Source organism: Chiloscyllium punctatum, chromosome 3, assembly GCF_047496795.1.
Source record: "Chiloscyllium punctatum isolate Juve2018m chromosome 3, sChiPun1.3, whole genome shotgun sequence".
In the NCBI taxonomy this organism is placed as follows: domain Eukaryota; kingdom Metazoa; phylum Chordata; class Chondrichthyes; order Orectolobiformes; family Hemiscylliidae; genus Chiloscyllium; species Chiloscyllium punctatum.
In genome coordinates this window covers 67,787,513-67,815,188 of record NC_092741.1, presented here as the reverse complement: position 1 = coordinate 67,815,188, position 27,676 = coordinate 67,787,513, and the positions used below count along the sequence as shown (strand labels likewise).

Genomic DNA, 27,676 nt, shown 5'->3' with positions numbered 1-27,676 from the left:
TATTATATTTGATTCCTCACCCAAATCATTGTCAACACCTGGGGCCTAATTACTATCCCAGTGGTAACCCACTTGTCACCACCTTCACTCTGAAAGCCACACATTTAATCTTCCTACAGTAGGATTAGCTGAATTGGTACTCCGCTAACCAATTCTCAATCCATCAAGTACATTACCACAAAACCTATGTGTTTTGATTTTGCACAATAATCTCTAATGTTGGACATTATCAAAAGCTTTTTGAAAATCCAAATATGCGTGTTGTCTCTCAATTATTCTACTGTATGTCCTCAAACATTCTAGAAGGCTGGTGAAGCACGATTTGTATTTCATAAATCCACTCTGGTTTGGTGTAGCACCACTGGTATTTATATGACCTGTTTTTACATCTTTTACAACAGGCTCCAGCCATTTTTCTGCTATTGATGTTAGGCTAATCGGTCTGTAATTCTTTTTCCATTCTTTTTAACAGTGAGGTTACATTTGCCACCCTCCAATCTCCCAAGATTGTTCCAGAATCTACAGAACTTTGGAAGATGATAAACAATGTCATAGAATCATAGAACGATGGTTTCTTGCAATACAGAGGAGACCCTTTATCCCATTGAGTCTGCACTGACAAAACTACTCTAAATCAACACTTGTCCTCCCTTCCAGCACTTGGCCCATTGCCTTGAATGTTATGACGTTTTAAGTGCTCACCCAAGTACTTTTAATGATTGTGAGGTTTCCTACCTCAACTACCCTCCCAAGCAGTGCATTCCAGATCCACACCACTCTCCAGGTGAAAATTCTGTTCCTCAAATCCACTCTAAACTTTCAGATTTTTATCTTGATAATCAACTAAGGAGACATCTGCTTTCTATCTGCCATGTCCATGTCCCTCATAATCTCATACCTCAATCAGGTCCCTCCTTTCATTTTCGGTTCTAAATGGGAGGCAATAGTATAGTGATATTTGCACCAGACTATTAATACAGAGACCTCCGGGAATGATCTGAGAACCTGGGATTGAATCCTATCATGGCAGATGGTAGAAGTTGGATTCAATTAAAAATCTGGAACTAACAGGCTAATGGTGACCATGAAACCAGTGTCAATTGTCAGACAAAACCATTTGGTCTACCTGTGATTCCAGACTCACAGCAATGTGGTTGACTCTTAACTGCCTTTTAGGCAATTAGGAATGGTAATAAATGCTGGCCTGGCCAGGATGCCTACATCCTGTGAACGAATTACAAAGAAAAGAAACAACCCAAACTTATCTAACATTTCTTCATAAATAAAACACATCATCCAAGGTAATATCCTGGTCAATCTTGTCTATACCCCTCCACAGTAATTGCATCCTTCCAAGAGTATGGTGATTCGATTGCACATAGAATGTGGGTTAACTAAAGTTTTTAACAACTCAAACATAACCTCCCTACTTTTATGATCTATGGCACTATTGATAAAGGCAAGTGTCCTGTATGGTTTCTTAACTACCCAATTAACCTGTCTTGCTGTCTTCAGTGATCTGTGGACATGCACCTCAAGGTCCCACTGTACTTCTGAGCTTCCTAGCATCTTGCCATTCATTGCATAAATCTTTGTCTTGTTACTTCCTCCAAAGTGCACCACCTCACACTTTTCAGAGTTAAATTCATCTGCCACTGATCTGTACATTTGACCAATCCATCGATATCTTTCTGTAACCTAAGACCTTTTCCTTGTTTCAATCACCCAGCCAAACTTTGTGTCATCTAAAAATCCATGTTGTATACACTGCAGGAATTCATCCGCCCAGGATTAATGAAAACATGGCTTGTACAGTCTATACTTAGATGAAAGTCAACCAAGATTACTGTAGCACAGTATGCAAATCTAGTTTTCTGTTTAATGTCATCCCTCACCACCATTACTAATGGAAGGTCTATAGTCTACTCCCATTTATGCTTTCTACCCTTTGTTTATTCTTAGCTTAATTGTCCTCAATGCAGGAAAAATAGACAGATTCACATGTGATTGGATGGATACCACTGGTGATTACACCATGTTTTAAGGAAAATCTAACTCTCGAGTCTTCTTCCATCTTAAACAGTCTTTCAGGATTGTGGATGATTTGAAGAGTTCTGAGATAACTGATGAGTCCAATATGTGATCTACAGATTCCGTGACACATAGGTCATTCAGTGCTTGAGGGGTTAGGTAGTTGAATTGGTTGCAGATTCATGCACACTCTGTGTTCTCTACATATTCCCAGTGAAGTTTCTCAATGTGTTCAGTGCCTTTATTAATGAATATTTTCCATTTTTATCACTTATCAGATGAGGATTGCCCTGATTTAATGGAGATGCTAGATCTTTCCAAGGGTATTTTGAGGACTGGACTAAAGTATCTATATTGTTCCACTGGGAATATCTTGCTGTATCCAAATTCCAAATAGAACAGTTGCTTTGGAAATCTTGTTTTGGCATATGAACCAATGTCCAAACTCTGGTAATAGTAAAGATATAGATTTCCTTAGAAATTAGCAGCTTGATGACGTGTACTGCAATCAGGTGTATGTGTATCTTCGCAATCAGCATCCATATTTATTCTGTTATCTTAGGTTGAAGAGCATTGTTTTCATCTATAGAGATGTAACAGACTTTTGTGGTTACTTACTAAAGCATGTTGAAGATCCATTAAGTTAGCTTGTAGAAAACTATGTTATACGTCTTAATGGTTTTGTGAATTTATCGGTGCAAGACTAACAATATAATAAAGTAAAAAATCAATTTTATTTTGGACATACAAGGATATGGCAGTTGCTGCAAAGGATGCTATGACTGGTCAGCTGGAGACTATGAAGGTCAAATATGAAGAAATTGTTGCAGCTCGGAAGAAGGCAGAAGATGAAATCGAAGCTTTCCGCCCGGTAAATAAACCAGTTGCATTTATCTTCCCACATGTCTGCCTGTCTATAGTATTTATCTCATTACTGCATTTCTACAGGCTCCTTTACCTTTTGCTTTTCTCTTTTCTACCAAAAGAGCTCTGCATTAAAATATTGACATTTGAAACTATCATAAATATGTTTATTGCAAACATAGGGGCTGATTTTCTGTGAACCTTCTCTGACCCATCAGCCATAACTTCAGTGGAAGTGCTTTATCCTGTTTTTCTGGCATTTTCACAATTCTTCCATCAAAGTTACTGAAAATTAATGGATGGGATAGTACCATTCATATTCAGCTTTACTGTCTTTACATAATGTAATGATGACATATGTAGAGATGACGACTTTTTAAAATTCCGATTATATCGTTCATAAGTAATATAATTTATAATTACAATAGGATGTAGATGCTGCCACAACAGCACGAATGGATCTTGAAAAGCAGTTGGAGAATCTTGAAGTTGAACTAGAATTCCTCCAGAGAGTGCAAAAAGAGGTATAGTTTCATATTCAACAAAACATAAATCTGATTTATAAACCTCACGTTCATGCCAATTTTGAAATACGTTGTTATAAAGGAGGAAGAATTAAAGAAAAACAAATACAAAGTTAAAGATTATGTAGATCATGGCATATATACTATTGTAAAAAAATTTGGTCAATTCAAATGTTTTAGTTCTCCAAAAGTATAATATGGAATAGAACATAGAACATAGAACAGTGCAGCTGAGGAACAGATCTTTTGGCCCACAATGTTGTGCTGAACATGACACCAAATTAAACTAATTCCTTCCTCGTGCCCTTGGTCCATATCCCTCTATTCCTTGCATATAGAAATACATATAGAAATAAATACGGACATGAATATGCAGATAAGCAATAGCAGTGTATATTATCTTACCTTTGATTGAATTATTTAAACAGGTAAACGTATCCCACTGACAAAATTGCATTCAAAAGTTTGTTTAAAAACCCTACTATTGCGCATAATTAGAGCAAATTAGAGAGTTGATAAGTGTCAAAGTACTGACACTCTGCCATTCTAATTTTGATGCATGTTATTACTAACATGAATTAACATTTGTGAAATTATCAATTTATAGTATGTATCTTTTAAATAGGAAATTGAGGAACTAATGAAACAGATCCAAAGTGTTACTGCCAGTGTTGATATGACATACTCGATTCCAGACCTGGCCACTGCACTTAAAGACATTCAATTGCAGTATGAAGGAATATCAGCAAAGAATTTGCAGGTGAGGTGTTTTTTTAAAAAAAGTGAAATATTTTCCATTTTCTAGTTAGCTGTAATTTGTTCTACATGAAGTATTTGTATGAAAAATAGTGAACACATACACTGGACCGCAATTCTAATCGACAGGGAGTGAATTTCATCTTCAGGTATAAATCAGTTCTACTTTAACTTTCACTGATTTAAGACATGTTTGGATATCAAGGGATGAGAAGAAAAATTACTTGTATTTTACATAGCTCCTTTCCTGATCTCAGGACATTCCAATGCACCTTTCAACAATGGAAGTTCTTTTGAAGTGTGGTCACTGTTGTAATGTTGAAGATGAGCAACTAAATTGTGGACAGCAATTGAGGATGTGATAATGACTAAAAAGCCTATCTTAGGTTTAGATTGAGAGATTTAAAAAGTCAAAGGCTTACTTTCATATGGTGCTGGTCAATAGAAATCAGGAACAGAAAGGGACCTCATGTTGTAGGAGTATTGACAGCAGAGTCCTACACCTGACCACCTCTTGAAGAGATGCCAATGAAAACCACCTTTTGATTACTTTGAGGAGCTGCTGATGAAGAGTTTGTAAGGAAGTTTCCCCCTGCGATATTGTGCAGCAGAATCTGATACATTATTCTGCAATATTCCGGAAAGGAAATATATAATTTCCTGTTACACATGATCTTTATTGTCCCTTCAGAACTGCAGGTGGTACACAGCATTGGAGTAGCTGGCACAGCTATTCCTCTGCATTATGCTGATCTAGATCCTGAACAGGCAAATTTCCTTATCATTTCCAGGTAAATGTGCTCAAGTATTTAGAAGTTATTTGAGGTATGTTGGCAAGTGTGGCCAAATACATACTACTGATTCAATTAGGAATTAATAAAGGGATTTAGCTTACAGGCAGAGACTATAGCTGAAATACTGAACCGAGGAAGAAGATGCTGTGAAAATCATAGTGAATGAAAAGTAATTTAGGCAATGGATAAACCACCTGGACTGGACAAGGGAACTAAGGGTGGAATCTACAGAAACGGTAGCACATTTTTCCAATCCTTCTCAGATAAAGGGGTGTTGGCATGAAACTGGAAAATTGCAAATGTTACACCTTTGTTGAAAAAAGGTTTTAAGAATAATATCAGCAACTACAGACCTGTCAGTTTAACCTCAGTAATGGGAAAGCTTTTAGAAATAATAATCTGAGACAAATTAACAAGCCGTCTGCTGGACAAAGGTATATTAACTCAGCCATACATAGACGTGTCAATGGCAAATCATGTTTAAATAATTTGATCGAGTTTTTTGAAGAGGTGAAAGAGAGGAATGGTGAAAAAAAAACATAGAACAGTACAGCACAGTACAGGCCCTTCAGCCCTTGATGGTGTGCCTTTTACCCTACTCTAGGGTCAAGCTAACCTATGTATCCTTCATTTTACTATCATCCATGTGCCTATCCAAGAATCACTTGAATGTCCCTAATGTATCTGAAACTACTACCGCCACCGGTAATCCATTCCATGCACCCACCACTCTCTGTGTAAAGAACCTATCTCTGACATCTCCCCTAAACCTTTCTACAATCAGGTTAAAATTATGCCTACTCATGATAACCATTTCCGCTCTGGGAAAAAGTGTGTAGCTATCCACTCTATCTATGACTCTCATCAAGTCACCTCTCATCCTTCTCCGTTCCAATGAGATCTATTCCTGATGAAGGGCTTTTGCCCAAAATGTCGGTTTTCCTGCTCCTCGGATGCTGCCTGACCTGCTGTGCTTTTCCAGCACCACTCTAATCTAATCTAAATAACATACATGGTCGGCCTCAACCAAAGTATTGCATCCAAATCTGGATGCCACATAACAAGAATGAGAAGTCATTGGAGAGAGTGCAGAAAGTATTTAAGTGCATGGTTCCAGGGATGAGGAACTTCAAACATGTAGATAGATTGGAAAAATTGTTGTCTTTAGTGTAGAGTTAATGGAGGAGTTCAAACTCATGAGGGTTCCAGGGAGAAACCCTTCCTGATAGCATAAGTGTCAAGGACCAGAGGACACTAATTTAAACTGATTGGCCAAAGAACACAGGGTGAATTAGGAAAATATTCCATCTATAGCAAGTGGTTAGGATCTGGGATGCATTGCCTGGGAATCTGGATTTCAAAAGGGGGATTGGATAATTATCTGAAGAGAAAAAAAGTGTTGGTCTACAAACGAGACTAGCTCCTTGCAGAGGACTGATTTGGACATGAAGGTCAAGTGACCTCCTCAGTTTTAACAATTCCATGATTCTACAGTTCAATGACCTATGAATTGTTTGGCAAACCTTTTTTAATGCAGTATTATTGTATGCTGAGATTAATACGTTGAAGAAATTGCCAACAGACTCATTAGTCAGTAATTCATATCGTATTTCTCTCTCCACAAATGCTACCAGATCTGTTGAGTATTTTGGCACTTTCTGTTTTTATTTAAGAAAATAGACAGTCTACTATAATCAACCATTCAAACTGAACAGCTTCTGGTTACATTCATACAGAAGTAATGCTGGTAATACATTGCCAATTTAATGGATGCAGGACAGAACCTAGATTAAATTGATGTATGGAATGGGTATACTACACTGTAGAAAGACATCCATTTTTTTAGTTGAAGATAATTTATAATGTAACTGCTGGACTATCTGATTGAACTGTTAGATTTTAATGCTGTAAGTGAATCAAAGTTAAAAGTAGCTCTTAGTCAATTTCCCTCAGTTTAATTGACATAGATATCCAAATCAGAAAAAAAAATCATAAAGGGCTTTAGAGAAAAGAAATTAGAAAAATTTCATTTAGAGAGAAGGTTTAGTAATACAAGTCAACCATATTTATCTATACAGCATTTAACATAAACGATGCTATGTTTTCATAAATCCATGTTTATCAAGAAAATTAAGGGATCATTATCCAAAATAATTTCCTTACTTTTCTTGCTCTGCTGAAAAATGTTATGTTTCAATTATTTATTTATGACATTCATTTAAATTAGAATACCAAAAAGGAAAACATATTATTAATAATCTGGTAAGTTAAATTTAACAAATGAAGAATGCTCTATATTGAGGAAGGAAGCGATCTCTGTCCATTTCAATTTTCGACAGTTCGATTGAAGATGCATTGTAAGAGTAAATCTGTGGGGCGCTTATACTTAGAATCAATCCCTTGCCTTACCTGACCAAGATCTTGCTTTATACCATCAGGAAGTGCAAAGTGGAGAATGTTCCATTCTGCAGCATTATCATTCCTGACCTTGAGGAACACAATAAACCATCTGGTTCTATTCATGCGAGTACAGTTACTTGTCAGGCTACTGACAGAGAGTTTGAATATATCTTTGTCTTGCATTTGTTCAATGCACGCTCAAGGTCTTTCTAGGTGGTTGTGCTTTGCTATTGTGTATGTTGAAAGACTGTGAGCAAAGATGAAAAGTATGAAATAAAATTGTGAAAACATCTTTTTCCAACAATAAAAGCAGTAGAATATCTTTTTGATGAGGTGGTCATGCCATCAGGTGACAGGCTGTTCATCACTTTGGAATAACTCAGTGTTTATTATCTGGTTATTTTCTTGTTGAGTCGAGAAATTGTCATAAACTGTCAGAATGGCATGGTGGCTCAGTGGACAGCACTGCTGTTCAGAGCACCTGGGTCCCAGGTTCAATTCTAGCCGTGAGCAACTGTCTGTGTGGAGTTTACACATTCTTCTCCATGTCTGTTTGGGTTTCCTCCCATGATCCAAAGATGTGCAGGTTAGGTAAATTGGCCATGATAAATTGCCTATAGTGTTTCAAGGAATTGTAGGTTATGTGCATTAGCCATTGAAAATGTAGGGTTATTGGTGAAAGGAATGAGTCTGGGAGGGTTGGTGTACACTATTGGGCCAAATGGCCTGTTTCCATACAGTAGGTGTTCTATGTTTGACCACTGATTTTGAGTAACAATTAAAGATGAATGTTGATGGTGAATACGTCTATACTATTTTTTGTTTGCCTTTATTTACAAACTATTCTTAATAATTAATACTTATTATGCTTCCCCAAGGAAATGGATGAATGGTATAAAAGCAAATTTGTTGATCTGAATCACACGTCTGCTAAACGCATGGAAAATATGCGAATCACAAGAGAGCAACTTTCAGATTGTAAGCGGAATGTAAGTAGCCCTCATCTTAACACAGATCTGTCCACCCAATTATTGAGAAATTAAAATAAACTTATGCTGCTTGAAAAATTCACTTTGAATGTACCAACTATAGAAGTGGTGGATGCATGTAGAGTTAAAAGGTTTAAAAGACATTTGCACAAGTTTACAAAGAAGAAATGTTTGGAGGGAAACAGGCCAGGTGCAGTAGGTGGGACTAGTTTAGTTTGGCATTATGGTCAGCATGGACTATTTGGACTGAAGGGTCTGTTTCTGCGCTGTACGACTCTATGTTTCTATAACTATATGTGAATGGTCCCTCAGTTAGACAAGAAAAGAATATTATTAGAGATTTGGAAAGGTAGAGCCACCATAGATCAATTCTCTCATTAAAGTGGTGGTGATTTTAATCTGAGGGGCAAGATTGAGAAAGTGGGACCTCCATGGTAATCTCAGATGGTACAGGAATTGAATTTGTGCTTCTGATATTACTGCATTGCAAACCAACTGTCCAACTAACCAACCCTCTTATTAGAGAACAATGATCCAATATGCTGGAGTTTATGGAGTTCGTGTTAAGAGCCATGATTCACCTACATATAGGACACAATTTATGTTGGTGGTGGGGTCTTGTAGGATCCTGTCTCATGTTGCCTCTGTTAATGAAAGCCCACCAGAACTAGATATCCATTTAAGGGCCTCAACTAGAGACATTCCTGTGCTGGATTTAATCAGGTGGAGGTGCAAGGTGCAAATGTCCCTAACGCCACCCCACACCCTGAAGCCCAGTTCCACTGTTCCTAAACTTATTGCTGGGCAGGGGGGCAGTGGGAATCAAATTCTGTTTATAATTTTAGTTCCTGCTGTATTAAACCAAAGGCAAATCACAGGATCGGTCATGTGCAGACAGTTTCTAAATTGCTTCTTTCAATTGTTTATGAAATAAATAACCTGTTTTTATATAACAGCTTTCATATCTTCATTACATTATAAAAGCAATGAAGTACTTATGAAATGCAGTTGCTGTTGCGTTATCCAATACTTTCAAATATCTTTCACAGGAGCACTATCAAAGTTTGACACTGGGCTACATAGATATAAGGACATTTAGCCAGATGTTTTGTCAAAGAGATATGCTTTAGGTAGCTCTTTAAGGGTGAAAATGAGATGGACAGGCTTCTGATAAAATTCTAGATGATGAATATTGAGAAACACAGGAAACTGAAATTAGAATAATACAAATTGCTGGAGGAGCTTTCAAAGATAGTGAAAGGTGAGGCCTGGAAGAGATTTGTAAATAAAAATGAGAATATTGAAATGTTGAAGTTGAGCATTGCCAGACCAAGATTCAAAGTGAGTCAGGAGCGAAGGTGAAGATTTAATGTGATTTAGGATATGGCAGCAGAGCATTAAATAAGCTCAAATTAATGAAAAGATGTTGGCCAGCAGACTTGACTTTAGAGGCATATTTGAAGTTCAGAGCACAAAAGACACAGGAAAGACATGAATAATGCTGCAGAAATGAAGAGGATTAAAAGCTAAGAGGTTAGAAACTCAGCACCAAATAGGATACCAATATAGACTAAGATGACCAAATTTGCACATGTTAAGATTCTACAAATAACAATTGGATAAATAATCAAGTTATTTATTTAATTCATGGGATATGAACATTGGTAGCATTCTTAGCATTTTCTATTGCACATCCCTGACTGCTGTTGAGAAGGTCATGGTGTGAACGGCTGCTTCCCTAGTGGTGAAAGTACTCCCATAGGTATTTTCTCAAAGTGGTTTGGTACATTTAAATAGCTTGCCGAGTCATTTGAGAGGACAGTTCTGTCATATCTGGAATCATATACAGGACAAGCCAAGTAAGGACATCACCCTAAGAACATTAGTGAACTGAGGAAGTTCTAAAGAGGGGTCACTGGACTCGAAACACAAATTCTGCTTTTTTTCCACAGCTGTCAAGCCTGCTGAATTTTTCCAGCAATTTCACTTATTATAATAATCTGATAATGAAACATTTAATAATATTGAAAACAACATTTCTTTATTACAGATTTTAAAATTTTTGTGAACTGAATTTAAATCCCATCATAGACATAGAGGAATTAAAATGCACCTTTCTGCATCATTAGTTCAGTTAGCTGTGTTGTTGTCCTCATTGCACTACTGTATCCCTAATAATACTGGATGAAATGTAACCAGAATACTAACAGAAATTACACCTCTTGGGGATACCTGCTGAATGATTCAAAATGGAAGGCTGCCTCTCACCCAGCAGTCAAAGAAGCTGGTTCAAACTTCCGGCTCAGCAATGATGTTGGCTATTACCCAATGTGCTCATGCCGAATAGAATTTAAACCAATTAAAGTGGGTATGTCATGAAGTTTACCTAGGAGTCTGATAGTATCAGTCAATCTACAGTCTTTTCCTGAAAGTCTACATGTCCTGGCCAACTTGAAGAAAATCAGGTTAGTTCAGCTCATAACATGACTACTTCCTTTTAAAACAAGATCAGAATTATTGGATATTATTGTATTGTTTATCTGAGTTTCTAAAGTTACCCAGTTTGTACAATGAGGCAACACTCTCAGATCCATCTCTTTGCAGCAAGACCCCTTAATGGTAGATGGTCATTTTTGCTGCATTTGAAAATCCGAAATTCTTGTTTATTTTAATGAGGAGGAGGATGCTGGGATCCTGGTACTTATCCTCGCCAACTACTTTGTGTGCCACCAGAATTCCCTGAGACTTTCCCTATTGTGCAAACTTAGCAGAACCTTTTTATACCTTTTTTCCTGCCCTTAGCCTTTTCTGAACATATTCATTCTGCACTGCACCAGACAAAACATGGTCAGTGACCTTCCCTGGAATCCTGTAGACTGGAGTCTGATGGGAGGTTGCAGGGTCATGCTGAGGACAAAATGAGCAATACTTAAATTTCAGTTAATCTCCCTCCCCAAGATGATCTACAGACCTTGATGCAGGAAACATACACATGCCTGCTTCCTCACTGAGATAAAACAAAAATATGGCAAATAACAGAAATCCAAAATAAAAATAGCAAATCTGGGAAATAACCGAAATGTCAGACAGTATCTGAAAAAAAAAGAGCACAGTTAGTATTCCTGGAAAAAAAACTTGGAAACACACCTAATGCTCTAAGTCATTGGCAGTTATCATGGCTTCCTAAGGACCCATTGTTTCTGGTGAGTTCTCAGCCAAACTGAAGTGTCACTGTGTTATTGAAATTATATTGTGGTTTTGCGAAAAAGACAGTTTATTATTTTACTTGTTAGGTCTTCTTTAAAAAATCCAAATGTTTCTACTTTTTTCAGCTTAAGAGCAGTGAGATGGAACTGGATGCTCTGAAGGCCCGAAAGGCAGTACTGGAGACACAGAATAAAGAGGCAGCAAGTAAATATAAGCAAGAGATTGAAGAATACCAGGTACTCACCGTGACATTACTTTCCCTTAGGTTGAGGTTGAAAATCCGAATAATTAATTTCAGAAGCATTTCCAATTATTTCTTCAGATAGTGAAAGAACAGCTGATAAGGATGATCTCTCTCTTTAGATTAGATTAGATTCCCTATTGTGTGGAAACAGGCCCTTCGGCCCAACAAATCCACACCAACCCTCCAAAGAGTAACCCACCCAGTCCCATTTCCCTCTGACTAATGCACCTAACACTATGGGCAATTTAGCATGGCCAATTCACCTGACCCGCAAATCTTTGGACTGTGGGAGGAAACCCACACAGACACGGGGAGAATGTGCAAACTCCACACAGACAGTGACCTGAGGCAGGAATTCAACCCGGGCCCCTGGCGCTGTGAGGCAGCAGTGCTAACCACTGAGCCACCATGCTGCCCTTATTAGCAAATGTATATTGGTTCAAACATTGCATATCAACAATAAAGAAATTATGTTAGCCATTCGTTATTCTGACAGCTACCCATAGAGTTTTTCTGGGCTGTTGAGTGTCTCCTTTCTGCCTTTGAGTGTCTAATCTACAGCAACACCTTCCACAGGAGTTTGCAAGCAGAGTAATCAATAGTACACCTCAACCAATCATGTTAAATAGCCCTCATTGTGACATGTAGGGCATGAAACTAGGCTCTGTAGCACCATGCAGAGTGCATGAGTAATGGTGTCTAACAGCCACTAATGCTGATATTATAGAAGTCATCGAACCCCTACAGAGTGGAAACAGAACATTCAGCCTAACAGGTCCACACTGAACTTCCGAAGAGTATCCCACCCAGACCCATTCCCCTACCCTGTTACTCTTCATTTCCCATAACTAATGCACCTAACCTACACATTCCTGAACACTATGGGCAATTTATCATGGCCAATTCTCCCAACCTGCACATCTTTGGACTGTGGGAGGGAACAGGAGCACCCGGAGAAACCCACACAGACATGAGGAGAATGTGCAAACTCCACATAGAGAGTTGCCTGAGGCAGGAATCAAACCCAGGTCCCTGGTGCTGTGAGGAAACAGTGCCAACATCTGAGCCACTGATGGTGCTTGGACTATCATTTTGGATCATACAGGTCCAGTTAGTACCCACTGTTTAGTCAGTCATAACCAAACTCCATGAGACCATAAGATGTAGGGAAAAAAAAGCCTAATCAGCCAAAGGCGGCACAATGGCTCAAGGGTGGCACGGTGGCTCAGTGGTTAGCACTGCTGCCTCACAGCACCAGGGACCCAGGTTTAATTCCAGCCTCGGGTAACTGTGTGGAGTTTGCATATTCTCCCTGTGTCTGCGTGGATTTCCTCGGGTGCTCCGGTTTCCTCCCACAATCCAAAAAGATGTGCAGGCCAGGTGAATCCCTCAAGTCTGTCTGCCATTTAATGGTTGATCTAATAGTGCTGCATCCCCATACCCCTTGATTCCCTTACCAATCCCGTTCATTATCATGTTTATTCAAGAGAAACTAACTTATATGCACTAATTAATTAATCACATATACATTCTCTCAATTCCTGTCTTATGAGTGCTTTTACCCATCTTATCGCTTCTACGCAGTGGTATCCCAGTAGCTGTTGCATGTCTGGTGCTAACTTAGACTGACAAAGTTTGCAGATAGCTCTGCGAGGTGATCTCAAGCAGCTCCTTGCCTTCAGGACTCAGCTTTGGACTGCTTCACTGCAGCATGGGCAGCATCAGCTTGAATAGCTGAAGGCAGCAAAAAGGGCACTGACAGAATAGCAGCAATAGGACCAGGATTACTGTCATCCCAAGGGAACAGCAAGTTTCTGTTAAACTAATGCCACTCCTCCAGGCAACACTTTTTAACTGTCTCAGTTATTTGGATTGCTAGATTAGCTGCCATACCCTTCTAAATGCTGGCCATATGCTGCCATGACGGCAGCAGTCTGAACTTTGCATTGCATAAAGAAAGGTTTGCATGGAAACAGATATGATGCTCCTGTTGTCAGTCTGAACCTTCGCTGCAGCTTTGAGACATTGGGAGGCTTGCACGTGTGCTGCACTGGAAGCTGAGACATTGATCACTCGATGCTGTATCACTGCTGGGTCTCCAAATACTGTCATGGAATTTGTAGCACTTCTCCACTGGAAAAGACAGACTTCAAGCTCAGTACAAATTCTTGTGCCAAACTGAAGCCTTCAACTCAACAGGGGGCAAGGTAACAGACTAGTTTTGCAGAAAGTGATTCAGATGAAGATTTTGTTGGTACAATCTACCGGACAATATTGATGGATATTGGCAGAAAGCTGCATAGTGCATGAGCAAATACACCAGAAAATCTGCCGACAAGTATCATAAAGAAGTCTGGCTTCAATTTGGCACAGGGTTTTGTTCAGTGTCTATCTTTTCCACCACTGCAAATTCCATGACAGCATTTGGAAAACTAACAGTGATGCAGCGTCTGGTGATTGACGTCAATTGGAAGCCTCCCAATATCTCAAAACTGCAATGAAGATTCAGACTCAGTGGTCCCAATTATAAAATTCAGGTTATTGTATTTATGCTGCCAAAATGTATTAAATAATTCCTGCCTTGCAAGATAAGCTGTTTATATACAATACCTGTGAAAAGGAATCCTGATCAGAACCAGCCATTGCTGTCATCAGAAACCAGTCATCAGAAATTTTATTAGCAAGTAGAAAGTTACATTTAGAATGTTTTGCCTGCAGAACAAAATTGAGAGCTTGCAACAACAACTGAGTACCATCAAAGAAAAAATAGCTCTCCATTTACGTGAATATCAAGATCTGCTCAATATTAAAATGGCGCTGGAAGTCGAAATTACTACATACAGGTAAGGATCTGTAGAGGGATGAAAACATAATAAGCTGGAAATAAGTAGCAGATCCATGCATATTTGAAAATAAATATGATATGTTAGTGTATAAAGTAGTGACCCTTCTTCAGGTGTGGTAAAGCAGATGGATCCATTTTGCGCCCTTAATTAAGAGGTAAAAACAAGGACTGCAGATGCTGGAAACCAGATTCTAGATTAGAGTGGTGCTGGAAAAGCACAACAGGTCAGGCAGCACCGAGGAGCAGGAAAATCGACATTTAGGACAAAAGCCCTTCATCAGGAATAGAGGCAGAGTGCCTGCAGGGTGCTTTTCCAGCACCACTTTAATCTAGCCCTGAATTAAGAGTTCCATGAGTCCAGGTACATCTTAAAAATGTGGTTATACACTGAGAATGAATTTCTAAGCATTTAGCTAAAGTATTAGCCGATCATTTATTACTTCAGGTGCAGGTGGATTTACTATGATTGATTTAATTTGGGATTAGTTACAAGGAAACAACATTTAAGTAAGGTTTCCACAACTCTTATTCACAAATTGGGAAGGACAAACAGCAGAACCCCTGGATAAATTCATCCCTATAGACTCTGAAGTTTTACAAGAGCAAGAAAGAAAAATTTCTTAGCACAAATATATGTTAGAACATGGGTTATTCTGGTCTGTTAGTATTTCCAGCATTTCCAGCAGGCTAAGATATAAGACAAGATACTGGAGAAATCTGAGTTGAGCTACGGGGTGGTTGGGTTGGTTGGTCCGGGTGTCCCAGAGGTGTTCTCTGAAACGTTCCGCAAGTAGGCAGCCTGTCTCCCCAATATAGAGGTAGCTCAACACTTCAACTCCCCCTCCCACTCCACCAAGGACATGCAGGTCCTTGGACTCCTACATCGCCAGACCATAGCAACACAACGGTTGGAGGAGGAGCGCCTCATCTTCCGCCTAGGAACCCTCCAACCACAAGGGATGAACTCAGATTTCTCCAGTTTCCTCATTTCCCCTCCCCCCACCTTGTCTCAGTCAAATCCCTCAAACTCAGCACCGCCTTCCTAACCTGCAATCTTCTTCCTGACCTCTCCGCCCCCACCCTACTCCAGCCTATCACCCTCACCTTGACCTCCTTCCACCAATCACATTTCCAACGCCCCTCCCCCAAGTCCCCCCTCCCTACCTTTTATCTTAGCCTGCTGGACACACTTTCCTCATTCCTGAAAAAGGGCTTATGCCCGAAACATCGATTCTCCTGTTCCTTGGATGCTGCCTGACCTGCTGTGCTTTTCCAGCAACACATTTTCAGCTATAAATCCAGAGACCCAGGTAATGTTCTGGGGAGCTGGATTTGAATCTTGCCATGACGGATGGTGGAATTTGAATTCAATAAAAATATGGACTTAAAAGTCTAATGATGACCACGAAATCATTGCCCATTGTTGGAAAACACCTACCTGATTTGCTAATTTCCTTTAGGGAAGGAAACAGCTGTCCATATCTTGCCTTGCTTACATTTGACTCCAGATCCACAGAAATGCGGTTGGCTCTTAACCACCCTCTGGACAAGAAATTAGGGATGCCCTAATCCTGTGAATGATTGAAATAAAGAAGAGGATTGTTTTTGCATTGCAGTAGGTGGAATGATCGGTGGGGTGGTGCATCTTTGGCAGAATACCCTGTTGGTGTCATGATACCACCACACCACACCTCCCCTTTAAGATTGTGCCTTTCTTTGTGCCTCCCTAACAGGCCTGGTTTGCATGCCACCCCAACATCCCCACCGTCCTCCTGTGGATCTCTCTCTATCCACAAAAAGCCCAACTTACCTTTCTCCTGTGTCCATGAAATCTGAGGTGTCTTTGTGTCGTCCCAACAGTGTCCACTTCTGGCACTCTTGGGACTGTAACAACTACTGGCAAATCCAAGCAACCGGCAGCTCACAAAGTTACAAAGGTGAAAGCTCAATCTTAAACTGGATGGCCTATCAGACCAAATTATTGTTGCCTTTGTAAATGTCAGTCAATTTTCAATTAACTTTTGTTATGGACCAGACCAAATTCCCTCAAAATACATTAAGAAGATAGCCTAGACCCTAATCTTTTCTTAGTTTATTGTATTGTGTTCTGGTTGCAATTCAATTGATCAAACTACCAGATTTGAAGAAAAACACACTTTATTCACATACTATAGTTAAAACACAACAACAAAGAACAAATTGGAATAACTTAACTCTATTGGAAAACTTAACAGAATAATAGAGTATTTTACTCCTCATCAGTAACTATTCCAATATGGTAACATCCTTTAAACACACCCTTGGCAAAAGACAAGTTCAGAAAACTAGATTGTCTCATAGGCAGTTTGCAAGTCCAGGAGGAAAAAGCATCAAGGTAAAACTCTGAGAGAGAAAGTAGCAGGGAAAGATGTACTGCAGCTTTCAAACCTAGCTTCAAGACCCCACAACTGCTACTGAAATCTAAAACTAGAAATCGCAGTTCAGTGGGAGCTTGACCCCACCCACTCAGGCTGCTTTTATTATTTCAACTTTTAAAAAAAGAACCCAAGGTCTCACAAGCTGTTTACTTTATGAGCTTTCCCTCTGCCTTAAGATCTCTCTTCAAATGAAACCAGGACAAAACACACCTCTTAAAGCCATAGTAGAAATGATACTTTTCTTTCAGGGAAATGGTGTGATCAATATACCCCCTTCCATAAAATTCAGTTCTAGATGCTACAAAGGGAAATATTAGGCATAAGAATGTATCAATGTTGACAAGCTTTTGTTGTTTGCACTTTCTGTTTTAACTCTTCAGTTTGGCTCAATTTGGTGGTATTTGTGTATACAGGGGGGAAAAGTTGAGACATTAAACTGACTGCGGAAGCTTGTAACTTTCTTTGACTGTTCAGTGGGGTGCTACGCAAATGCTATATTGGCTGAGATACTACCTTTATGGCTAGCACTGGTTTCCCACAGCGTCAGGGACCCGAGTTCAATTCCAGCCTTGGGCAACTGTCTGTGTGGAGATTGCACATTCTCCCTGTGTCTGTATGGGTTTCCTCCCACAATCTAAAGATGTGCAGATTCCATGAATTGGTCATATTGAATTGCCCATAGTGTTCGGTGCATTAGTCGGAGGGAAATGGGTCTGGGTGGATTACTCTTCAGAGGGTCGGTGTGGACTTGTTGGACCAAGTGGCCTGTTTCCACATTGTAGGGATTCTGATCTATTAAACCGAGATCCATCTTCCTTTTCAGGTGGATGTAAAGAAATGCAATGCACTATTCAAAGAGCAAAGCACTTCCTCTCAGTTGCTGGACAGCAACACAATTTAAAAACTGGATATCTGATAATTTCCTGGTTGTGGTAATTTACTGATTGAAAATTGAGAATTGACATATGGGATAAATGCAAGTTGTTTCGTTAATAAACCTACTCATTTCTGCCATGTTTTTGAATCAGATAAGCTTTGCCCCTTTTTCAGAACCTTTGCTGATTTCAGGTACACTGGCAGTTCAGAGATATTTGTTAGAAAACTGAATATGTTCTTGTTAACCAAACCTTTTGTTTTGTTTTATTACCAATCTTCAGGAAGTTGATTGAAGGAGAGGATTCTCGCTTGTCAACATTGATGGGTACATTCTGCGTGATGGGCCAGGGGAATCTTAGAGCTGTTGAGAACCTTTCCAAGGAACAGGCTGTGGAAGTGACTGAAAAGAAAACTGTATTCATCAGGTAAAAGTAATTCAGTCCTCCAACGGATGGAGCAAATGATAAATCAGGCACTCTTTTATGTATAGTCAGCAGTAGGACATTTCCTACTTATTGATGAGAGCACAATAAATGATCAAACAATTAAAGAAATGCTGAAGTATTTTAATCTTTGCTTGAGAAACTTTGGTTTCAATAATGTGCTTACTTTCATTTTCTCCTTTTGGTGGAAAAATGGAAATTAGGATAATGAGTTACAAACATTCAAAATTATGCAAAATTGTACCTTTTGTTTCAGTTGAGATGGGCTTGTATATTCATAATCTATGTTATACAAGTAACTTAAAACATTGCTTAAATATGTAAGTTAGCTCACTGAGCTTGAAGGTTTGTTTTCAGATGTTTCATCATCATACTAAGTAACATCATCCAGTGATGCACTGGTGGTATGTCCTGTCTCTCTAATAATAGGTCTTGGTTTCTTAAGGTGGGTAACTCATTTCAATTCTTTTTTTCAAGGGAAGGTGAATAGAATCTAAAATGATGTGTTTATTGATCGAGTTCTGGTTCAAATGCCATGCCTCTAAGAATTTTTGTGTTGTGTCTTTGTTTCAACTGTCCTAGGATGTGTGTGTTGTCCCAGTCAAAGTGGTATCCTTCTTTGTCTCTATGTATAGAAACTAGCCATAGTGGGTCATGTCATTTTGTGGCCTGTTGGTGTTCATGTATCCTGGTGGCAAGTTTCCTGCAAGCTTGTCTGATGTAGTGTTTTTTACAGTTCTTGCATGGTATCTTGTAAAGTTATGTTAGTTTTACTGGTGGTATCTATGGATCCTTTAATTAGTCGCTGTTTAAGTGTGTTGGTAGGTTTGTGGGCTACCATGATGCCAAGGGGTCTGAGTAGTCTGGAAATCATTTCTGATATGCCTCTGATGCAAGGTGATGTAGCTATAGTTTTTGATTGCATTGTGTCTGCTTATTTGGATTTGTTTCTGAGGAATTGGTGGATTGTGTTTATTGGGTACTCATTTTTCTTGAAAATATTGTATAGATATTCTTCTGCTTTTTGTAGTCCTTGGGTGCTGCATTGTGATGTAGCTTGTTGAAATGTCTTGATGCAGCTCCGCTTGTGGGTGTTGGGATGTTTGCTTCTGAAGTTAAATATGTTGCCCTGTATGTTGTTTTTCTGTAGATGCTGTTTTGAAGCTCTCTGTTAACTGTACTTTCAACTGTCATGTCTAGGAATGGGAGTCTGTTGTCATTCTCCTCCTCTTTTGAGACTTTTATGCCTGTCAGGATATTGTTGATGGTGTTGTATGTTTCCTCTAATTTGCTCTGTTTTGTGATGACAAAAGTGTCATCTATATAGCGGGGCCAAAGTTTGGGTTGGATAGATGGAGAGCAGTTTGTTCAAGTCTCGACAATATTGCGTCTGCTATGAGCTCTGATATTGGTGATCCCACAGTTGTTCTGTTAACTTGTTTGTAGGTTTTATTATTGAATGTGAAGTGGATGGTGAGACACAGGTCAACTAACTTGAGGATGTTGGTTTTGCTGATGAAGTTGGTGCTGTCTGGTGTTTGTGGTCCTGGTTTTCCTCATTGTGATGCCAGTGTTTCTTTGGCCAGGTTGACATTAATTAATGTGAAACGGTCAAAGGAGACCATTGTTTCATCCTCTTCTATCTTGGTGTCTTTTGTGTTCAGGAATTCTTAGGTGGAGTGGCATATTTTTGGTGTTTTAGTTTTTCGTGGAGTTCTTTGGCTAGTCTGTATGTTAGTGTACCAGGTGGGAGACTTTCTATCTTCCCTTGAACCGTAAATGACATCACCCACCATAAGAAACCAAGACCTGTAGATTGAGAGGAAGGACATACTACCGGAGACTCTCAAAGACGATGTTACCTAGTATGGTGAGGAAATGTCTGAAAACAAACCTTCAAGCTCAGCGAGCAAACTTACATACTTATCATCAACCTCTTCTCAAAAATTGCTTAAATATCAAGGCATGAACAGAAATAGTCACCAGTCTAGTAATCCAGAGGCCTTAGCTAACGTACTAAACAGCTAGTGAAATTTAAATTCAATTAAAAAATAAACCAGGAATTGAAAACTAGTTTCAGTAATGGTGACCATAAAAGAATTGGTGACTACTTAAAACCTCACCTGGTTCAGTTGTGTCCTTAAGGGGAGGAAATCTGCCGACCTTACCTGGTCTGGTCTACATTTGACAGTAATGTGGTTAACTCTTAACTACCTTCCTTTCAAGGACAGTTAGAGATGGACAAATCTGGCTTTTCCAGTGATGCCCACATTCCTTGAAAGAATACTTAAAAAAATATATTGTAATCAATACAACAGTGAATCTTAATACAGCTAACAAATGCTTGAGAAAAATAAATGCCAATTTTATTCAACGTAGCTCCTATTTAAAATAGTAAGTAGATACTTGAATGATGTTTGTTTGATGCTTGGGGCATATTTGAGGAATTCAGATGCACTCCTGCATGATTTTCATACCATTTTCTGACAGGCAAGACTGAATCGGATGAACAAGCTCATAACACTATCCCTGAAATGTCCTGAAATTCACTAGAATGACTGTACAACCATTGCAGCTTGATCTCTATCCCAGACTGAAAGAATGCTCAACTTACATTTATTTAGCCATCGCTCCATCCCATAAGCCTATATTTAGGGTAGTCTGACATTTCAAGAAAAAGATTTTATTCCGAACTTAAAAGCATTCATGTTATTCTAAAATGTAAGTAAGTTAAGTTCACCATAATTCCATTGAGCTGCTCTCTCACTGGAGAGAGACAACTGGTGGTGAGTTTAACTTGAGGGTCACTACGCCTCAGGCAAAGGGTTACTTGAAAAAGTGGAACCTTCATAGTGACTGCAGTGAGTACAGAGATTGAGTCTGTGCTGTTGGTGTCACTCTGCATGACAAACCAGCGAACTAAGTTAACAGCTTCAATTTTTCCCAATATTTTGAAATGTCACAATTACTTAAAACATATAGGCTTCAATGTGGGTACTGATGAATTGTAAATGGTACAGAATATAATGTTCCTCTCCTTATTTGCATGTGATCATTATGGGTACAGATTTTGTACCTAGGGCTACTGAATTTCCTAGACATGGCACATGGAGTTGGCACACCTGGAGGGGGGCCTCCCTCATTTTCTATCCAGTTTATTGTGAAATACTAATGTTGTAATCTTCTCTTTTAACCTCAGAACAGTTAAAACAGATGAAGACACTTTTCAAAATGATATGCAAGAGAGAACCGTTATAATCTCTGGTGCTGCAGATTATAATGATGAAGAATAAAGGTCTTAGAAACAATGTTGATGGTCAAATAGTTTTTCAGAAAACATTACAAGTATTTAAGTAATTGATGTTTGACGTTCTTAACAGATACATTGTTAACAATTTAAGGCATAGAGTGTAATGGACATTGTCCTTGGGAGTCTATAAAATTGCTTCTTTAAACAAATAAAACTACCAGCATTAAAGCAGTGCCTGTGTAGAAGTCATGATATCTGCTGAATCAAGCTGCAGTTATTTAAACCAAACTTTGTTGCATTTTCTGATATTTATTATGAAACTTGAACATTCAACTGAACTTTCAAAAGCACAAACCATAGCAGTCAACTAAGGTTTCCCCCTCATTATGAAACTTAACAAAACACAAAACAGCTTGTGGTTGTATTACACTCACCAGTTCCCAATGGTTTCCCAGTGTTTTTTTAACTCATTAGGTTATCTCTGAGTCAGGTTCTGGGTTCAAGACCCAATCTGGCACAAAAATCAAGATTGACACTTGAATGCAGGACAGAAGAAATAATGCACAACCTGAGGTTCTAGCTTTCAGATGAGGTGTTAAACTGAGAGCCCATAAAACTGTTCACGTACACTCAAAAGGTCATTTGGCATTATTTCCAAGAACAGCAGGGAGCTATTCCTGGTGCCTTGGCCAAAATCTATTCCTCAGTCAACATCACAATGAAATAAATATCTGGTCAGTGTTCCAGGGATTGGAACTTCAGTAACATGAATAGATTGAAGAAGCTGTTGCTATTATCCTTGAGAAGAAAAGGTTGAAAGGAGACTTAATAAAGTTGTTCAAAATCACGAGGGGCCTGGAGAAAGAAGATGGAGAGAAAGTGTAGAGACCAAAACTGCTCACAATATTCCAAATGCTGTCTGACCAAAGCCTTACACAACCTCAGCACTACACCTCGGTTCCCATACTCTAGCCCTGTCGAAATGAATGCTAACATTGCATTTGCCTTCCTAACTGTCAACTGAACCTGCATGTTAACCTTAAGAGAATCATGAACTCGTACTCACAAGTCTCTTTATGCTTCAGATTTCCAAAGCCTTTCCGCATTTAGAAAATAGTTCATGTCTATATTCTTCCTAGTAAGGTGCATAGCCTTACACTTAACCACATTGTAAGTAAAAGGAATTTTACATATATTGCACCTATTACATTGGGAAAAATATCCATGAAGACTGCTTATCTTGGCTGGATTCAAATGGTTGCATTAATCAGAATCTACCTGCTTGGTTGACAGTTAACTATCCCACATCTCCATGCCAATGATGGCCCTATCATTCATCACCTCTTTCATGCTTACAAATTGGTGTTCCTTTTTCAACTCTGTTTTCTTGTGTCCTAGTCATGATGACTTTGTGCCTCCTTTAAAATGTGTTCAAGATCTGAACTAACAAGCAATTATTTATATAATAAAAGTAAATGCAGAAAATAAAAGTCCATGGTATAAGGGGTAACATATTGGCATGGATAATGTATGCAGTACTCCAGATGTGTTCTCACAAATGCTCTGTGCAGCTGAAAAATAATCGCATTGTTTTTGTAATTATATGGATAGAAGAATGGCTAGCTAAGAGGAACCAAAGAACATGCATAACTAACCCATTTAAAAAAGTCAGAACGTGCTGGAGAAATGCAGCAGGTCTAGAAACTTCTGTGGAGTGAGAAACAGAGTTGGGATTTTGAGTCTGATTCCTGTTCTTCAGAAATGGCCCATTTTCAGTTGATAAGATGTGATGAGTGTTGTGTTATAAGGATCAACTTTGTGACTTTTAGTTCTTCCATATATATAAATAAATTGGATAAAGGATGAAATGGTTGTTAAATTTGTTGATAATGCAAACATAGGTAAGAAATTAATTTGTGAAGAGCACATATGGATACCACAGTGATGTAGATATGTTAAGTGAATGGGAAAAGATCTGGTAAATGATGTATAATTTGGAAAAATATGAGATTGTCCTTATTGGAAGAAAGAATAAAATATAGCATAATTTCTAAATAGTGAAAGATTGCAGAGCTCTGTGATGCAAATGAAAAAGGTTAATATGCAGGTACAGCAAGTAATTAGGAAAGCTAATAGAATGTTTTGTTTATTAAGAAGTATGAAATACAAATTAAGGTGATTATGTTTCATTTACACAGAGCATTGGTGAGACCACATCTAGAGTACTGTATACATTATTAGTTTCTTTACATGTATAAGGATGCAGATATGTTGTTAGCATGGCAAAAAAAAGGATTACACTGCCACTGTCTGTAATGGGCAAGTTATCTTATGAGAAAATGACAAGCTAAACTTGCATCACCTTAAGTTTGGATGTGTAAGAGTTGACCTTTATTGAAACATATGAAATCCTGAAGGGTCTAGACAGGGTGCATGTGGAAAAGTTGTTTTCTTTCATTGGAGAATCTGAAGCTAGTGGTCATTGTTTTGGTATAAAAGTTGCCCAATTAAAGCAAAGATAAGGCGGAACCTTTTCTTACAGAGCGTCATGAATCTTTAGAATTCTCTTCCTCAAAAAGACAGTAGAATCAAAGTCCTTGAATATTTTTCAGGAAGGGGTGGATATTTCTTTGATAAATAAGGAAGTGAAAAATTATTGGGGCTAGGTTGGAAAATAGACCATGGTAATGTGTTACACAAAACAATTTAAGTTCCTTTGAATTCGATTAATACATTTGCAACCTTTATATGAAGGATAACCATTCTTGCACCAAGGACATTAGACAAAAAAGGCTAATGTTAAATCATTTACATTTTTGTGGACAAAGAGCATTACATTCATTTTTGAATGTATTATGCACATTTATCATAATAAAGACATTTTTCATGACCAATAGGCCAACATGAATGACTCAAATCAAATTAAATGTATTATCAAGGAAAATATTTGCAAGGGAAAACAAAACAATTTCCATGCAACTGTTACATTGTACAGTCATCCTTCATGCAGTAATGGCAAAAATTGAAAAGAAAAATGAAATAACCATTTGGCATGAAATGTATTGCTAGCTTCCCCCAGATGTCTCCACCTACATTGCATTTTAGAGTACTATATTTCCAAAGTTTGCAGAGTTTGTCAATAGAATTGGCTTGAACTCCATCAACGATCAAATTATGTGTGACTATCAATGACAGAATTTGGAGGTATGTATTAGGCACCCTAGGAGCTGCTGTTAAGCCAAAGTTGTTGGACCAAACAAGACTAGCAGCTGGGAGCAAAAAATGTAGTCTTTCCAAAGGTGTCTCATGATACCTTTATTAAACCCTCAGGCTGATGTGGAATGGAAATACATTGGAGAATGGAGATGGACATTCTATTCACACTTCCTCAGAAGCTTAATGGAAAAGACATATGGCTGTTCAGGATGAGGTTTTGATGCATTTGCTAGAAACTTGCAGTGCAGGCCAGAAAAAGTGCCCCTCATCATTTTGGCAGGCTGCACCCTTCACAACTGGATCCGATAAAAGTGGGGATGTCATGGATACAGAGGAAACAAATTATCAACGGCAATCTTCTGATGATGAAGAGGAGGGTAAAGATCAGGACATTACTGAGAGTGCCATCTAAAAGAGTTATGCGCTGTTAAGAACAGGAAGTTAGGGAGAGCCTAGTTGAAGCAAACAAAACAGAGAAACACAGAAAGTCTGGAAGCATCCATTGAGAGAAAAGAAGAGTTAATGGCTATTTGAAACATTAACTCTGTTTTTCTCTCAGTAGATGCTGCCAGACCTACTGTGGTCCTCCAGAACTTCCTATTTTTGTTTCACATTTCCAACATTCAGAGTTCTTTAAGTTTCATTAAAACCCTCGATTAGGATGAAAGATCTGGGTTTAGAATTCCTTTAACTGTGAAAGAAGTTGCATTGGCCAATTTCTCATCATGGTTGCATTTTAATCAGGTCCAACAGTGCCAAAATCTCTGGATCAGCCATTTCAAGAGGCAAATTCACATATATTTAAAATGCAATCCTGACTATGCAATCCTGACCTCTGCAGTTGGAGTGGAAGGAATTTGCTTATTAGTTATCCCTGTTGGCCAGAAAGATTTGGCTGTTTTTTGCCAGGTTGTTTGGACACTCCAGACCTAGAGCTGCTGAGAATACCCTACCAGCTGCAGACTTAGTCTCCTCTTTTGGAACTTCTGCAAGTTTTCGCATTACAAGTGATGGGGAAGCTGGGCACTTTGAGAGTGTTAGCCAGATAAGATATGCAGGTTCAGAATTAATTAGCATTGATGGTAACGAGAGAACAATATAGTGGAATGAATCTTATGAGATCAGTCATCCATTGATGTCTCAACATTCCCACAACAGTAAATATGCTCTTCCCCAACCATAATGCGGAAGTGCCAGTGTTGGACTGGGGTGAACAAAGTCAGATGACAGAAGGTTATAGTCCAACAGGTTTATTTGAAATCACAAGTTTTTGGAACATTGCCCCTTTGTTAGGTGAAGTGGCAATGCTCCAAAAGCTTGTGATTTCAAATAAATATGTTGGACTATAACCTCCTGTCAACTGACTTCTGACTTTCCCAGCTAATTAAGTATAATGTCCTCATGTCTGTGCAGTGAGAAGCCTGCCTGCTGCATCCCACCCCGCAACACACACATCCCCAGCCACACGGCTAGAGATGGCCCTTTCAACCCGGTTGTGGCCCTTTCTTCCTCTAATATGATAAAGGGGGGCGTGGGGGGGGGGGGGGTCAAATAATGTGTAAGTGCATAAGCGAGCAGCCATTGAGTGCTCACGTTCCAACTAATAGTGAGAGCTGTAGTCCCTAAGCCTTTGTGAGAAGTATATGCAAGTGACAGAATCTGGGGCAGCAAAGAGAAAATGGTGGCACATACCTTTGCTGCAGGTTATTAAGCTTCTTCCTGCGCTGCTCTGCCTGCTGTGTTACCCAGGGCATTGCACTTACCTGCAGCTGTTATCTCAGTCCGGGTCGGCCTGAGGGTCTGGTGTCTCTTTGCCACTCGTTAGGGGAAAAGAAACACACCCTTCTCTCCATCAGCCCATCGACCAGCAACCCCCATACAGGCAAAGCGCAGAGGTAACTTGCCTTTCTATGCCATGCCCTCTGCAAGAATGGACGGGCACCAAGTGTGAGCGAACAGTTCCAGGCTGGCAGCGCCCGACATGATTTCAGTCCTTCAACAAAGGAATGTTCGTACATTCCTTTATCAACTGTTGAAGTACTGTACTCTGTTTTAGGTTAAAATCTCAATTAATTGGACAAAGTTACAGCTCTCACATTGCGAACGACCCAAGCATTCATAAACCTTCTCTATCAGCGGGTTTCAGGCACTGAAATGCTATTGAGGTAGGACTGAAAAAAAATTGAGTGCAAGTAATTCGCGCCCAGAACTCCCGATCGCTCAACTGGAGCAAAGAAAACCCTGGGCACAAAACTAGCCCCACGCCCAGGTTCTGGAGCAGCGAGTACCTGCCGATTGTGCCCATTTGGTGGCGGCTGGACCTCGCGCGGTCTCCAGGTTCTCGGTTCCCTGTAGAAACACGAAGCCAGTGTTGGTCACCGGAACCGGTGCGAGCAGAACTCCATTGAAGCCTGACCGCCTCCGTTTCTCCCTCCAGTGACTTCCAGTTCAGTTTAAATCAGTCTCAAACCAGGTATTTACTGCAAAGCGTGATGTATTCGCCTTAGTTCATACATGTCGCACATACAAGTTCTCATATAAGTCAACGCAGGCCAAGTTTAATGTAAAAACAGAAATGGTTATGAAGAATGGCCCATTTTCTGACAATCCTACTTCTCCATGATGCTGGAAAATACCTACTGTCAGACACTAATTGGTAACACTTCATTAGGTTGCATGCGCTGATTCGCGTGTTTATCTTGAGCTATGCTAATGAGCTTGAAGGGAAACTTTGAACGGAGCTCCCTCCGAGCCAATGAGGTGTTCCGCAGATTCGAAGTATCTCGTTAATTTGCCCCTGGAGGGGAGAGTCCACATCAG

At 39.2% G+C, this 27,676-nt stretch overlaps 1 protein-coding gene across 2 annotated transcripts in view; it reads left to right on the top strand.

Moving 5' to 3' along the window:
- LOC140460269 (desmin) overlaps positions 1–21,871 on the top strand; it is a 37,241-nt gene extending 15,370 nt beyond the window's left edge. Inside the window, exons 4-11 of one of the 2 annotated variants that reach the window (XM_072554718.1) lie at positions 2,783–2,902; positions 3,324–3,419; positions 4,045–4,179; positions 8,248–8,358; positions 11,691–11,801; positions 14,528–14,652; positions 18,229–18,372; positions 21,595–21,871. In XM_072554718.1, coding sequence (XP_072410819.1) covers positions 2,783–2,902; positions 3,324–3,419; positions 4,045–4,179; positions 8,248–8,358; positions 11,691–11,801; positions 14,528–14,652; positions 18,229–18,372; positions 21,595–21,598 — 846 coding nt within the window. In that variant the 3' untranslated portion in view covers positions 21,599–21,871. Of the gene's footprint in view, positions 1–2,782; positions 2,903–3,323; positions 3,420–4,044; positions 4,180–8,247; positions 8,359–11,690; positions 11,802–14,527; positions 14,653–18,228; positions 18,373–21,589 lie in introns of both variants that reach the window. The other variant, XM_072554713.1, reaches the window with a different exon arrangement.
- Positions 21,872–27,676: the final 5,805 nt, after the last annotated feature.